We start from the raw sequence: 15313 nt of genomic DNA on the forward strand, positions 1-15313 counted from the left end.
CCTTAGGCTTGTTGTGTGCCTTCTTTGGTACCTCCTTGAGCTTCCTACCACCCTAAACCAACACAAAATGTGAGCAGCAACCCCAGGCAGATCAGCGTGACCTGCAAGTGTTGTAGATAGAAGATGGACAGCAGCTCCTACATCAAATGTTGGTCATGGCATGCTTCCTAATCATTGTGGCACCCTTGGCAATGATGTTTGATATGCTTTGAAGCCTCCCAAGCTTTGAACATTGATCTGAGGTGCTGTAGCACTGCTTTGAAACAGTTTACAGCAGCTTACAGACACTAAATGTCAATGCTACACTAGCAATTGATGCCTATGCTTGTTTGGAGCTTCCTAGTTAAGCGGTTTGATGCCTGTTGATGACCGATTGTTGGGGGATGCAAGGCATATGTTTTGCCATGATCTTGGACTGATTTTTGGGCTGAAAAATCACAGTTTTCAACAGTAAATCACTGCTGTACAACAGTGGGCTGAAGCCTATTACTTCATGTTTGCCTATGCCTCTTGGAATTGGGACATACTTTGGAGATATACTTTGATGTATTGATCATCGGGGATTGACTCTGAGCTTGATATTGCTTTAGATCATTGGTTGAGCTTGAGCTCTGCTTTGTAGCACTTGAATCTCCATCTTTGGATGTACTTTGGCATGTACCTCATGTATATCTGACCGGTCTTGACATTCTTGGCTTATGCCACTTATACATGCTAGTTACATTGTGTGGAAGTGGATGCTTCTGGAGCCTTGCCTTGGCTTGACATTTGATCTCATTTGGAGCTTATCTTGGTGATTCATTGGCTTGTCGGAGTTTGCCTTTGGATGTACTTGATGTCTATGCATGCTATGTATGGATGCTACAAGGCCTACATGCTCGGGATGTCTCATTGATGCTTGATCTTGGACATTGTCATTGGTACACTCTTACATGCTTTGTTCGAGCTTTCTTGCTTGACATTTATGGCTTTTGTGCTAGTGGGAGCGTCTTGATATGCTTGACAGGCATAGAGCAGGTGGGTTTATGCTACTTGAGCATTTGGATACTTGAGACTGGGATCTTCACTTGGATGTTGCATGGTTGATATGCTGTGGTCTTCACAGATGTACTTGGGCTGATTTGGGCTTGACACTCCCTGAGCATACATCTATGTGTCAGGTCTTGTCAGTGTTGTGTACACTTTGCCCTATTACACAGGGGGTGTGCTGGCTTACTGACGGATTCATTTGACATGCTTGTATGTTTGCTCGATGTCCGTATGACTGTCACATGTTGATTTATGTCCGCTTGATGCTGGTTATGCTTTGACAGCCAGTGGTTGACTTGGTGCATTCATTTTGCCTATAGTTTGCTCTCATTGTACCTGACTGTAATTTATTACAGCAAGTAGTTATGCATCGACTGTGTTGTATTTTTCATGCTGAATCATCCTGATTTTATGTACTTTTGATGGTACTTGGTGGGCAGTATCATTAGCTATCAGTTCGTGGTCATTTTACCTTGGTTTTGGTGGTATTTTGGCTGTTTACAACTGAAAACAGCAAGCAGTTTTGAACTATCTGCATTGTTTTGGACTGTAGTATGGCATCTTCTTCCAGTGATAATACTATCTTCAACATTACCAAACTTGATGGTACTAATTATGGCTATTGGAAGAGCCAAATCTGACAGATACTTGTGCAGAAGAATCATGTAAAGCCATTGAGATTGAGCGGGCAACAGCATGTAGGCATGTCGAATGATGATTGGACTAATCTTGATGCATTATGCAAGTCTACCATAATATTATCTCTCACTGAACAAGTATACTACAATGTTGTGGGTGAGGCACAGATTGCATGATAGCTTTGGGAAAAGATAAAAAAACTCTATGACAAGAAAAGTCTAGCAAGACAGATGTATTGGCTAAAGCAGCTTATGGACTTGCGCATGAAGGTGAATGTGATGATGTCTGCTCATTTGAGCCAGTTCCATGCTATTCTTAAGAACTTGACTTCGCAGGGCATTACTTTTATTGATGAGGTTACACTATTATTTTTGCTTGGGACTCTGAGTGAGTCATAGGATGTATTCCGTATTGCCTTATGTGCTTCTGCTACTACTTTGAAATTGCTTGATGTGGAAAGTGCTCTTTTGCAGGAAGAGATTAACCGTAAGAACTTGGATGCCTCTCGTGTGTCGCACACTCTGACTGTTAGAGGTAGAGATGGCAAGCCACGTAGTAAGTCTCATGGAAGAAATGCTAATGTGACATGTCACCATTGCGGCAAGAAGGGCTATATACGCCCACAATGCCATGAGTTGCGCAATGAGAAGCGCAAAGAGAAGAAGAAAGACAAAGTATAGGAAAAATCCTCAGATCGTAGCATTGTACTTGCGAAATCCAGTGTGAAAATCGAGGAGATAAATGTCATGCAAATTGAAGACTTCAATGGAAAGTATATACTTGCAGCTAGTTCTTGTGATTCTACACAGTTGACCAAGGTTTACTCTATGTATGCGCAGTGTTGGCTTTTGGATTCCGATGCATCATTTCATATTACACCATGCCGTGAGTGGTTCTACTTCTACCGCACCGTCTCTGGTTCCGTCCGTTTGGGTAATGACAGGTCACTTGCTATTGTTGGCATTGGGGATATACGATTGTAGTTCTCTACTATCAGTACTTTTCTATTACAGGATGTATGTCATGTACCTGCGCTTTCACGTAGTCTTATGTCTGTAGGACAGCTTGATGATGCTGGGTTTTATGTATCTTTTGGGGATTTTGTTTAGAAGCTCACACGTGGTAGACTTGTGCTTGCTAGAGGTGCCAAGGCTGGCAGTCTCTATTCTCTTGTAGTTGATGAAACCTCTGTTGACCATGTTTTGTTTGTGGATTCCATCCCACATGTATCTCTTTGGCATGCTCGTTTAGACCATATGTCCTTGAAGGGAATGAAAATACTTTTTGGTTTGCAGTACTTACTGCCCCTTGTCTATGCATGTTTGATTCATGTGAGCATTGTCTTTATGGTAGACAGACTAGGAATATATATATTTCTCCTATGGTCAAGATGACCGCCCTATGCTTGGTTTTGGTCTTAGTCCCTCAGCTTGACTTGAACTTATATCAGATGGATGCCAAGATTGCATTTTTGCATGGGGATTTGCATGATGAGATTTACATGGAGCAGCCTAAGGGCTTTGCAGAACCTGGTAGGGAGCACCTAGTGTGCAAGTTGAAGAAAAGTCTTTATGGCTTGAAGCAAGCATCTAGGGAGTGGTATCATAAGTTTGATGCCTTTATGCAGTCACAGGGTTACAGTAGGAGTGCTATGGATCTGTGTCTTTACATGAAGAAAGCCCGTGATGGCTCATTGCTTATTTTGGTACTTTATGTGGATGATATGTTGATAGTAGAGAAAGCTCATGATGAGCTGGATGCTCTTAAATCTCAGCTGAAGAAGAGCTTTGAGATGAAGGATTTGGGACAGGCCTCTCACATTCTTGGTATGCGCATTAAGCACGATAGGTATGAGGGACTACTCTACCTCTCACAGAGGGAGTACATTCATAAAGTCCTTGAGCGTTTCCGCATGTAGGACGTAAAGCCTATTGGTTGTCCATTACCTTTTTATATGAAGATCTCACATGTTGATTGTCCGCAGACAGATGAGCAGAAGGCCAAGATGGCCAAGATCCCTTATGCATCAGTCGTGGGCAATTTGATGTATACTATGATAGCCACTCGTCTAGATATTACCTTTGCAGTTGGTGTTGTGGCACTCTATATGGCTACACTTGGCAAGAAGCATTGGGATATCGTGAAAGGTATCATGAGATACTTGAAGGGCATAACAAATATGCGTATTTGCTATGGCAGCCAGGTTATAGGAGTTGTGGGGTACACAGCTCCGATTATGTAAGACATGTAGATAGTAGGAAGTTCACCTCTGGCTATGTATTCACCTATGCTGAAGGTGCTGTCTCTTGGATGTCTAGGGTTCAGAAGTGTACGGCTTTGTCTACCACTGAGGCCGAGTATATTGCAGCCATTGAGGCCTGCAAGGAGTCCATATGGTTAGGCCATTTGGTTCATGACCTTGGGATTGATGCTATACCTACGTTGCATTCGGATTCTATATGAGTACTATTCAGCTAGCCAAGAATCCGGTCTTCCATGTGAAGACGAAACACATTGAGATGAGGTATCAGTTCATATGTAGGGTCATGGAGGATAGGTCTGTTGACCTTGTTAAGATCTCCACTGACGAAAATCGTGCAGATTTTCTCGTGAAAAGCCTCACTACTAAGCGCTTTGCCTTCCTTAGGAGATTGATGGGCGTTGGATGAGATGATGTTTTCCCTTATCCTGTTGTACATGTGTACATTGTACTGTCTTTTCTTTTTTCTTTTCACTCCTCATTGGGGCAGATTCGCCTTTAAGTGGGAGGTTGTTGGGGGTAAAGGCGCCTTTGCCTAGCTGCCCGTGTATTACTACACTGACAGTACCTACCACTGCACACTGCAGGTGGCGGGTGGCCGTCACCGTCTCTTTATTCTTTATTCTTTTAGTGATAGTTTGAATAAAGGAAGGTCCGGTCACACATTGTGACTGTTGGAGTTTCCATTTTGTATCTCTCTCTTTCTTGCTCTTGCTCTCTCGCCATTGCTCTTCCAAGCAAGCTTCGATCCTTCTCACCTTTCATCTCTATAGTTGGGAGGCGAGTCTAATGTACGATTAATCCCTTTATTTTTGTCAATATAGTTTGTGTCATATCTTGTGTGTAGGTTGGATCCTAGATGGGCATCACATCACACTAAGCATTGGCAAGCAATTAAACGTGTCTTTCGATATGTCAAGGGCACTCAATCATTGGCTTTTTACCTTGGAAGCAATTAAACGTGTCTTTCGATATGTCAAGGGCACTCAATCATTGGCTTTTTACCTTGGAAGCAATTTTCTTTGCTTGCATGTATTTACTACTAGTGATTGGGCTAGTTGCTTTGGCACTAGAGTGTTAACTAGTGGTTGTTATTTTGTGCTTGGTGATTCATATACCTTTTGGTTGAGCAGGAAACAGTCTACAATGACCACATTTAGCTATGAGGCCAAATACATGGCAGCATTTATAGCTATATTGAAATGTGTATGGTCCATATGCCTATTGGTTGATTTGAGTGTGGGACAGTAGTCTCCCGCTCCTATCTATCTTGAGAGTTAGAGTGCCGTGGTAGTTGCAAGGAAACTAGTGTTTCATGCTTGCACTAAGCACCATTGAGGTGCATTATAATTCTGTTAGATAGAGGCTCCATGCAGGGGAGATTGACTTGGTCTATGCCCTTACACAGGATAATTTGAAAAATGTATTTATCAAAGAAAAGTTTGAAGCCTTCCGCAAGGCTTTAGACTTATTACCACTTGGGGATTGATTTGGCATTCCTTGTATATGTTCATACACGCACCCATGTGCACATGCTGCGCGCTCGTGCGCACACACACACACACACACACACACACACACACACACAGCGTGTGCATGCACGTGCAGCTGAGCATTGTCCCAACAATTTTGTATGTGAAGATAAATGCTCCCAGTTTCAAGCACCTAGTGCACCAACCCTTAGGTAGTAGGGATGTTATAGCATGTGCATTAGGACATGCCTAAGCATGTTGTAGCTTCGTTTGTGTTCCTTTCCATAAATTTTCCTTGTGATTTGAAGATAATTGTGTACCTCACATATGAACATAACGATTTCATGTATTAACAATATGTGCATGCAAGCTGGTGCTAAGCATATAGTCTATTTGTCATACCTTACAGATATTTTCCTATTTCACCATTTACTTGGCTCTGTTCTAGATCATGTATGATGTGGTAATGACATTCACATTTGGTGTTATGTTGACTTCAGTTGCGCAAACAGACCTAAACAAAGCTTCAAGTAAAGACCAAAATTTGATTGATTCTTCCAAAGTGTTAACAGCTGGTGGAAAAGGAAAGGCCAGAAATTTACTTGAGACAGTAAGCTTTTTGTCGAAGCTTTGATTCAATACCAAGGCATGATTATTACATGTGAAATTTGGATGTTAGGCCTCTGTTCAAGCTCATTTCTAATTTTCTTGGGCCTTGGCCAGGTCTTACCACTTTCAAATGTGAAGGAGGAAGTATATAAGGCTTTAGATGAATGGGTCGCTTTTGAGCTTGAATTTCCTATCACATCTGTGAGGATTGCTCTGTGCAGACTGAAGTACAGAGAAGAGTGGCAGAAACTTATTCAGGCTAGTTCATTACTTTAGAAATTACGATTTTTGAAATGTTGACAGCTCATGTATGATTGGAAGCCTAATCAATTATGCTTACATGACTCTTCTTTTTGGAATTGGCTGTTTTAATAGGTTTCAAAATGGATGCTAAGTAAAGGACAGGGCAAGACACTTGGGACTTATGACCTTATGATAACGGCTTATGACATGCTTGATAGGTTGGATGAAATGAACACCTTGTGTGAAAAGGTCATAGCCTGTAATGCGAGATCAACTCCCAAGGCTATTTTCATCCACATGATGCACATATATAGAAGGCGTGGCATGCTAGAAAAGTTCATAAAGGTAACTTGGAAGCTTTTGATAGTGCACATGGGCTGTAGAGAGAGTGTGTGTGAAAGTTATATTAATGTTTTTAAAGACTCATGGCATTAAGGAATGTTCCAAATGCTAATGCAATGTTATGCCTGATTATGTCTTAGGACTGGAGGTCATTATAGTGCTGATGTAGCCTCATGCCTGATTATATAGATAATTGAAGCTCTATGAAAAGGATCTGAAGCAGAGGGAGTCTCATATTAGTGTCTACTGTAGTAAAGGCCAAACTGAGCTTCTGGGGACCACATGACAAATACAACTAACTCATAGTGTGCCTTATCAGGGACAGTAAAAGGAGAATAAACAAAGAATTTTTGCAATATATGTTTATGAATCTCCTGGCTTTTGCTTTTCCAAAAGACCCAGGATGGAGGGATCTAAATACATCTTTGGTAGTATGGTCTGAGGTGAATCTCCTTGGAAATGTGCAAAAGCAGGATGAACAGCCAAGAGAAGACTGCTACAAAACTGCAGCAAAGGCCATCTTTACACATCTTGTTAAATTTTTTGAGTCAGCATTGGCGGGCACATCTAGGTCTGAATATGGAGCCTGGGACAGTCAAGTTTTTAGTCACATGACATATTGTTAAGACTTACTACATGAACTTTGAGAACAAACTATTAGTGATCATACAACATCACATATCCATGCTGTTGGAACTTGGCACGTGTCTTGTTCATTCTGATCAATGCCATACACCATTGCTGGTATCCCGTTCAATTCATATTGGATGCTTAACAACAAAAGTCCACATGCTCAAAGTGCATCAAATGGCAACCAAGATGTGTGACATGCTTCCAACCAATAGGTAGGTGCACCTCATGGGCGTGTGAGCTCACATGCTATAGATTAGAACGATGCCAGCTGTCAGGATTGTAGGGAAAGTTTATCACCAAACACATAATTGATAATGACACAATGGCAACAAGTACAAAAGCAAGAAATAACATTAACAGATACACTTAATACATTTGACTTGCTTATTTCCTTTTTGTCACCAAGTGGTTTCTTATTGCACAAGTCTTCAAACCTTTTTGAACACGTGTTTGGTGTAGCCCCCCTTTTTTTAGACGAAACCACCACCTTACTTTTTCAGCTGGAGTGTCTTAAGCATTTAGTGATTTTTTATTGGATCCATGGAAGGATTCTTAGAAGGGTACGATGGGTTTCCCTTTAACCACGCTAGCATAAGAGGATGGAAACTTGCATTTTATTTGATTTGCTTGGACAATGGGTTGCTTGGACTTTCTTGATCCCATTGTGTCATCATAGTTACAAGCAAAGGTGATGGGTTGTCTAAAGTCTTGTCCCTGCAGCTTTTCCCCCCTCATCACAATTTCTCTTGATAGAGACTTGCTCAAGGATGTGCATAATGGTGTGCAAAGAAATGGTAAGGTTTCCAGGGGGGAACACAAAGGTGTGTATGACACTGACACAAAACTCAAGAACATAGAAGATGATTGAAATGATAAATCATGTGATGATAACAAAATAGAGGATCTTCAGGGTTCTTTTCTCTAAGACTGGTACTGAGGTGAGCAGGATCGAGTTGCAATTAGACCTCAGAGATGACTGCACTGTCTTGGCTGATGAGATGGTAGCACATGTGGATGAGAATGCTCTGTGAAGAGCATGAAACACAATCCTCCGAGTAGGGGAATTCGAAGAAGACACTGGATGATGATGGTTAATAGTAGAGGGAGTGAAACACAGTCCTCTAGAGCTGTAGGTGATGAAGCTGATGATGTAATCTCTTTGGAATGATGGCTGCTATAAAGATGACTGATGGGCAGCCAATTGGAGGAGAAAATAAAAAGGGCTGATGAAGATCTGGCAGCCCTTGAGGAGAGGAGAACACAGAGATATCTGCCGATGAACACAGAGATATCTGCCGATGAAGGCCAACTACAGCAAAACACGGGCTGAGGATGATGGCAGCAACTCCCTGCTGATGAAAGACTGCCAGGCTACAAGAATGGGCAGCAAAAGCAGCGAGGGAAGCTGCTAAATCAGAAAATGCAGATGGGAAGTAGACCTTAGATGGATGAACCTCCAAGTGATTAGGTGGCAGATCCAGACAGCTCCAAGCATGTGCAACAACAGCTCCAATAGGCAGCATCCACTGGGGGTTAAGAGGAAGAATAGGAACAATGGTTGGAGAAGAGGGAGACTGATTGAATGTGGAGAATGAATGAGAGTGGTTTTGAATGCTTATAACATGCCCTATTTATATAGGGGACTTTGGAGCATTTGTCCTCAGTGATATTGTGCCTTCTTCATGCCAAGGGGCTTTGGGGTGAGCACCCATGTCTATATCAATCTTCACAATATCTGACTTGATAACTCGATTTCACTTAAGTATGAGTGAGATCTAGATATAGGCAACCCAAGCTGTATTGTAATGGTGGAAGTGCATGCATATATAATTCATGTATCCTAAACTACGATCGTATCGTTGTATACCAATGATGTGTGTCTCCATTCTCTGCTGATTGTTCAGAGGAAGTCAATGCAAATCGTTGATATCTATACCTTGAGAGCTCCCATATTCTCTATAAGTAAGTCGTTGATTGAAATAATTCCTTCGTGACCATAAAATACTACTCCAATCTCTGCTCTAATAATCTTGTGGGATATTGGCGGTTTGCTTCGTATCATGCAAGCAATCATCATCATTAGTGATCTCTCAAACTCTTCTAGGTCTTTTTGCAAAGACTTGGGTCTCATAATTGGGGATCCATATAACAAGGCTGGGGTAACAAATGTATCAAACAACCACAACTTACTTCGGAGCTCGTGGAATTGAGCATATACACATTTTCCCTCAAGTGCTCCAAGTGTTGCATACTCTCTATCCAACCTAATGGCAGTTGCATCTCTCAGTGAAAATGTAGGTATTGTAAATGTGACCCCTAGATATACATATGATCTAGCATGCTTAACCATATTCCCTCCAAGAGTAAATTGATGCCTCAATCAGGTCACCCAATCTTGTGTGATATTGAACACCAGCACGTTGGTCCTCCAAAGGTTTACTATCAAATCCATGCAAAATGTGTGTAATGCATCCATGTGTCTTTGCAAGCCCTTGGGAGAGTCCATAATTGATACCACATCATCTGTGTGTAACAAGATGGATATCTATATGCTAGCCAAGCTCACACATGGTTCCCCTAACATGAGAGCTTGTTGACATAAACTCGGAATAGTGTAGGCGAAAGTCGGCACCCTTGCTTTACCCCCATGGTACTATCCATCATAGTTGAAAGGTCACTTGGAGTACAAACCCTCTTGGTCATTGACTAATACAAGTCATAAATCCCCCATTGTAGATCCTTCGGAGTGCGAAGTCTTGTAGTCATTGCGTGAGCCTACGTGGGACACTATGTTGAATGTCTTATGGAAATCCATAAGCCATGTGCCCTACCTTCCTCTATAATAGTTATGAGAGTCAAAATACGATTAAACATCGTGAAACCTCTCTTGAAGCTTGTCTGTCCTCGTGCTCTATACCCATGTCTATGTGCCCATGTGCCGAGCTCATTTTCTAAAATGCAGCCATATATCATGGCCAAGTAGTGACCAATCATGGTCATCTTGTAGTTTTTCACTATCGTAGGATCCCCATTTTTAATTAGTGGTACAATGGTATGGATTGTCCAACTTACTGGAAAGCCCTCACACATGGCTTGATTAAAAATATGCCTCAACAAAGTAGTAAGAATCTCACATGTACGTATAAAATGTTCCCTTTCTTTTCTGAATGGTGATCTTCATGAGGAGCTTTATGTCACTTAACGTGTTGGATTTATTCAAAAAGGCTTAAAGAGCAAAGTGTATTATAGGCATAAAGTGGCAAGGGTGCTATAGGCTCAAAGTGGTTTACAAATTAAAATGCAGATTTGATGGTAGTATGGGATTGACTATGATGAGAGGTTTGCACCCACTTTACATATAACCACCATTTGTAGTGTCATTGCTTTGGTTGCTTATTTTGATTGGCATGTGCATTAGTTGGATATGGAGATAGCTTTTTTGAATGGTGATCTTCATGAAGAGCTTTATGTCACTCAACCACTTGGCTTTTTTAAAATTGGTAAAACTTATGAAAAAGTGTCAATCCAATATTTCTCCCAAAATCAATGTAATTTTTCCTATTTTCAGTGTGTCATTTTTGAATGCCTTTTAAAGATAGTATATTTAGCAAACAAGACAATTGCTTCTATCAAGACAAAACCTTGCCTAACTTTGGAAAATTAATCTCTATTAACTGCTGGTGTCATAGCAGCCAAAAACGTTAGAAACGAAACGTGCTTCGTAAGTTTCTTTCAAGAGGAGGTAAAATAAGAAACATGGTTTTTTATATAGGGAATTTTAATAGTTTTGACTAGGGAAAGATGCTCTAAATCTCTATGGAACTCTCTCTTAAACAAAGAATGGTCAATTGAGCTCGAGTGATAATAGAGTCAATTAAGAATAATACGTTACATATCCATGATCCATTATTGATTTGTCACTCATATCAAAGTTAGTCTTTGGACAAGCTATACTATGGTTTAGGACTCAAACATTATGATTCATATATATCATACAAAGAAAATTGAAATTAACATGTAAATAGCCTATCTACAATATGGACCAAGTCAAGTTGCAACATCATGATTCTCATTTCAAAACAAACTGATAAAATGCCAAAATTGAGAATGAATCATAATATATCATAAATAACTCATAAATGAGACTAAAGTCGTATAATATTCAACTCTCAAGACAAGAATAGATATTAGATCGACAAAGTCCAATAACTAAACAAAATTACAAAAAAATCAATCTCTCGTCCAAAATCTTGAGCCATCACAAGTCATTACACATCATCATCACCAAGTTTAATATTGTCGAACAGTTTTTGTCAAAAAAACCATGTTTTGGGTTCCAACTCACAAAAAAAAAACGCCCTCGTTTTTTACTCTCAAAAACGTTTCGTAAGTTTCAAATTCATAGAAACGTGTTTCTTAGCTGCTAGGGCTGGCGTGACATAACTCAAATATAAAGGATGTGAGCTTGATATAACCTTTAAAAATTTTGTGAAATGGATGTGACGGAATGGTCAGAGATTGGGTGTTTGAATGATAGATAACTTCACATGAAGTTCATTGAGAGAATACTCATATCCTGTACAATGACTTTCCTGACTCCTTAATTTCTGAAAATACATGACTATAATACATGCCATATAGTCTTGGTTTATACACTTTTATTGTGCTCAAATAAGTCTCATGAGCTATCTCTTATATAACATTGCATCTTTGTTGCAGATATTTGAGCAGATGGAAGAATATGGAATGAATCCTGATAAAGACACTGTATCTCAAGTTGGAGAAGCATATCAAGATCTGGGAATGCTGGAGAAGAAAGAGAAGCTCATGAAAAAATATTTATCATCTCCTAAGTCTTCATTGACTTCAAAAGAAAAACCGAAAGGAAAGAATAAGAGGGTGATACCAAGTTTGAAAGTCAAATCCTCCGATGCAGGTCAGAAGCAAGACATTCTCTAATTCTGTCCCAAACAGCAAGTGTAAGGTTCCTCATTCAAGACCTACTCGAAAGATGTGGTCGCTGACATAATATTGCTTTTTGAGTACAATGCTGATGAACTTTGTTTCTTAAGTGGTCATAAAAATTTGAAGGGCCACTTTTTGACTGATTCCAAGCTCATCAATTGAACCTATTAGAATGGCAAATGTGTGGTTATGAGCATGGCTGTCCAGTTGAGGGCTGGCTGGTTATTCTGAGTAGACTAAAATGCTATGAAATCTGACAAAGAACTAAGTGGGCCAAGGTACATGTCAAACTAATCACTGCTTTTCTTGGCTCTTCTTGGTGTGTTATGTCAGAAATTACCACCCACGTTGTGGCTGTTGGTGAAAATAGTGATTCACAGCATTCAAAAATGATTGACAATACGGAGCGCAATCATGGGGAATTATTAGTTACAACAACTGGACCAAGCAAGGCTTCTGAATCTGGTAGATATATGCTTCATTAAACAGGCTGTCTTTTGCTATTGATTTGGTATATGCATCAAACATTTAACGAAACTTTGTGGTGTGTCAGGTAGCTTGTGTATTCTGGCAAATCTTCTACTTGAAAGGAATTATCAACAAGGGATGGCTCACGCAAAAAAAAGATCCAAAAATGCCGGCAAGAAGGCCTGGTCAGGCATAATCTAATTTCTATAAAAGTTCCACATCTTTCAACTTATTTCATATTGGCATGTGGGCTTGGAAAACTGTTGTCCCCAACATTTCCTCAACAGTTTCCTTGGACTGGTACAATACAGTGTCATGCCAAATTCAAATTGCACTGCAAAATTACACTGGAAAGACAAACCCTTTCCAGGTAACTACCCTAGACATGAAACATGTCTTTTGCAGATACCACCAGCTGTATATTGCAATCATCACGGTTGTTAATGAGGGAATATGAAGTTCTTGACAGCACTCCTCAACAACCTTTGGACTCCAAAGCTAGAAACTTAGTTACAGAGCTGGTTTGGGAAGCACCCAAGTTGTCTTGCTCTTGTGCATTCTGGATGGTGGGGGCTAACAGAACTTAAAGTATGGCTGTTGGCCTCTGCTCTTGAGAAGGAAATGACTTATTGAGCATACAGCCTGAGCAGCTCAAGGTGGTATCCTTCACTTAGCAATGATCGCTCTATGGCTGTCAGCCTCTGCTCTTGAGGAGGAGATGGCTTATTGAGCATACAGCCTGAGCAGCTCAAGGTGGTATCCTTCACTTAGCAATGATCAATCACAGAAACCAGGGAAGATGGTTATCTGCAATGCAACTCAGGGGCAACAAGATTGGGTTCTTCGAATGTTTGTGGGGGTTTCACTGGAGATGGCCTGGGCAGCAAAGGTGGTATTCGTCTTTGACGCAAGGGCATCAAGGTAACATCGATCTTCTTTTTTATCATCCTTTGTTCCAAGGATTGGAATGATTAGCTCATGTCGTATGTGCATGTCATGGACAAGGAACATAGATTAACCCCATTCAAGTCCTAGGACCAGCTCAAGGCTTGTCTACCCATGTGGGTACTGGATGGCAACTTGTTCATCACATTATCCAGAAAAAAAGCCATCAGTTTGTACTGCCACAAAAAAGAACCGTCTTTCATTTCTCATTAGATGTATGGATGTGCTCTCATCTGGATTTGCACTTCATTAAGACGGGCGCACTGGAGCATGGTCCTATATTCGTTCTGCTGTGCTAAGGCATTGATGATGTGTCTTGCACTTTATTTAGAAAAATTGAAACTTCTTTTTGGGATTTTTGAGCAATTATCATTTGAGGGCTTGATGAAAGTGAACTTTTATTGTGGATATGTAAAGATCATTGGTTGTTTATTTGTATGTTGTGGTCTTGTTACCTCTGAAATAAGTTCAGACATTTTGATGAGGTGGAATAATTCGACTGGCTGGGTAGATGAGGTGACTCCCCATTCAACACTCTCCATGCAAGTGGAGCTTTCTGCAAATACTTTGGGCTACCTGGAGCTCCTCTTCTGTCACCTTTTCCAACATCATTTGTTGTAGTGTCTCTTATTTTCCAACCATGAATTAGGGACAATGAAATTGGGCTCCCCTCTGTTGTGTGAATCGGTAGTTGAAGTGACATCATCAAGCTGGATGCTTCATCACCACCTTCCACCCACATGTTCATGCCTTCAAACTCTCTTATTGACCTTCTTGCCAACCGATGCCTGCATGGCATGACCTTTTATGTTCCTCATCTTTGAACTTGGTTTTAGTTATGGATTGCATGTGGGCATTGTTAATATTTATTGTTTGGTAGTTGCTCTTTATTGTTTGTGTGGTGTTCTTTCCATAATTCTTGTTCAACATTTCATACAACTCACGGGACATTTTAATATTTTCAAAGCTAAGTACTATGACAGCACATAGGTTTTGTGTAACTTAAAACTCAAAAGCTATGCTCTAAAAGCTTATGTAGGTTTTGTGTAACTTAAAACTCAAAAGCTATGCTCTAAAAGCTTATGTAGATCTTTGGAGGCATTTAGGTGCATGATCTATGGTATGATATATACATTGGGTGACTAAAGATGTACATGTTTGTTTGTGAGTAGGTAGACAACAATTACCACCTTAATTCGTGCTATCATGACAACATTTTGATGAGGAAGGCATATGTGAGTATTGAATTGTTCATCAAAACACACATGCATCAACATGATGGAGTTGAAAGGATGTAGAGTTCACAAGATTTCGTAACTATGAAGATATAGTAGTTTGTTTAAGGCCTAAGGAGCAAAAATTTACTTGATAGATGATCAACCTAACATAACGGGTAACGAATTGAGCTTATCTTCAAGTTGCTCCAATTATCCTAGAATTGTGAGGGATATTTGAAGTGCTGCTTCCAGTAGAAGTCCAAGTCTCTACGTGATACCATTCACAATGAATATATTAAAAAAAACATGTGCAATGGAAGAGCAAAAAAGGGAATGCATTAGTATGTTGCAAAGGGTTGATTACATCCTCCATTGCCCTCATTTGAAATGTGGCGTAGTTTGAGTACACAAAGTAGAGACGCTTCTAATTGGGCCATGGGCGATGTGGTAGACTATGAATAAAGTTTAATCAAAGGTTGAGGTGAAGGTGA

The 15313-nt window shown here is 40.3% G+C and overlaps 1 protein-coding gene across 4 annotated transcripts in view; it reads left to right on the plus strand.

Moving 5' to 3' along the window:
* LOC148013515 (pentatricopeptide repeat-containing protein At4g18975, chloroplastic-like) overlaps nucleotides 1-14453 on the plus strand; it is a 43241-nt gene extending 28788 nt beyond the window's left edge. For 3 of the 4 annotated variants that reach the window (XM_087667942.1, XM_087667940.1, XM_087667943.1), the window contains 6 exons: nucleotides 5901-6010; nucleotides 6124-6267; nucleotides 6385-6597; nucleotides 11947-12163; nucleotides 12526-12657; nucleotides 12746-14451. In XM_087667942.1, the coding sequence (XP_087524068.1) occupies nucleotides 5901-6010; nucleotides 6124-6267; nucleotides 6385-6597; nucleotides 11947-12163; nucleotides 12526-12657; nucleotides 12746-12861 (932 nt within the window). In that variant the 3' untranslated portion in view covers nucleotides 12862-14451. Of the gene's footprint in view, nucleotides 1-5900; nucleotides 6011-6123; nucleotides 6268-6384; nucleotides 6598-11946; nucleotides 12164-12525; nucleotides 12658-12745 lie in introns of all 4 variants that reach the window. The other variant, XM_087667941.1, reaches the window with a different exon arrangement.
* The last annotated feature ends 860 nt before the right edge of the window (nucleotides 14454-15313 follow it).

Source organism: Lygodium microphyllum, chromosome 26, assembly GCF_053477565.2.
Source record: "Lygodium microphyllum isolate KBCC chromosome 26, Lygodium_microphyllum_v1.1.10, whole genome shotgun sequence".
Classification (NCBI taxonomy): domain Eukaryota; kingdom Viridiplantae; phylum Streptophyta; class Polypodiopsida; order Schizaeales; family Lygodiaceae; genus Lygodium; species Lygodium microphyllum.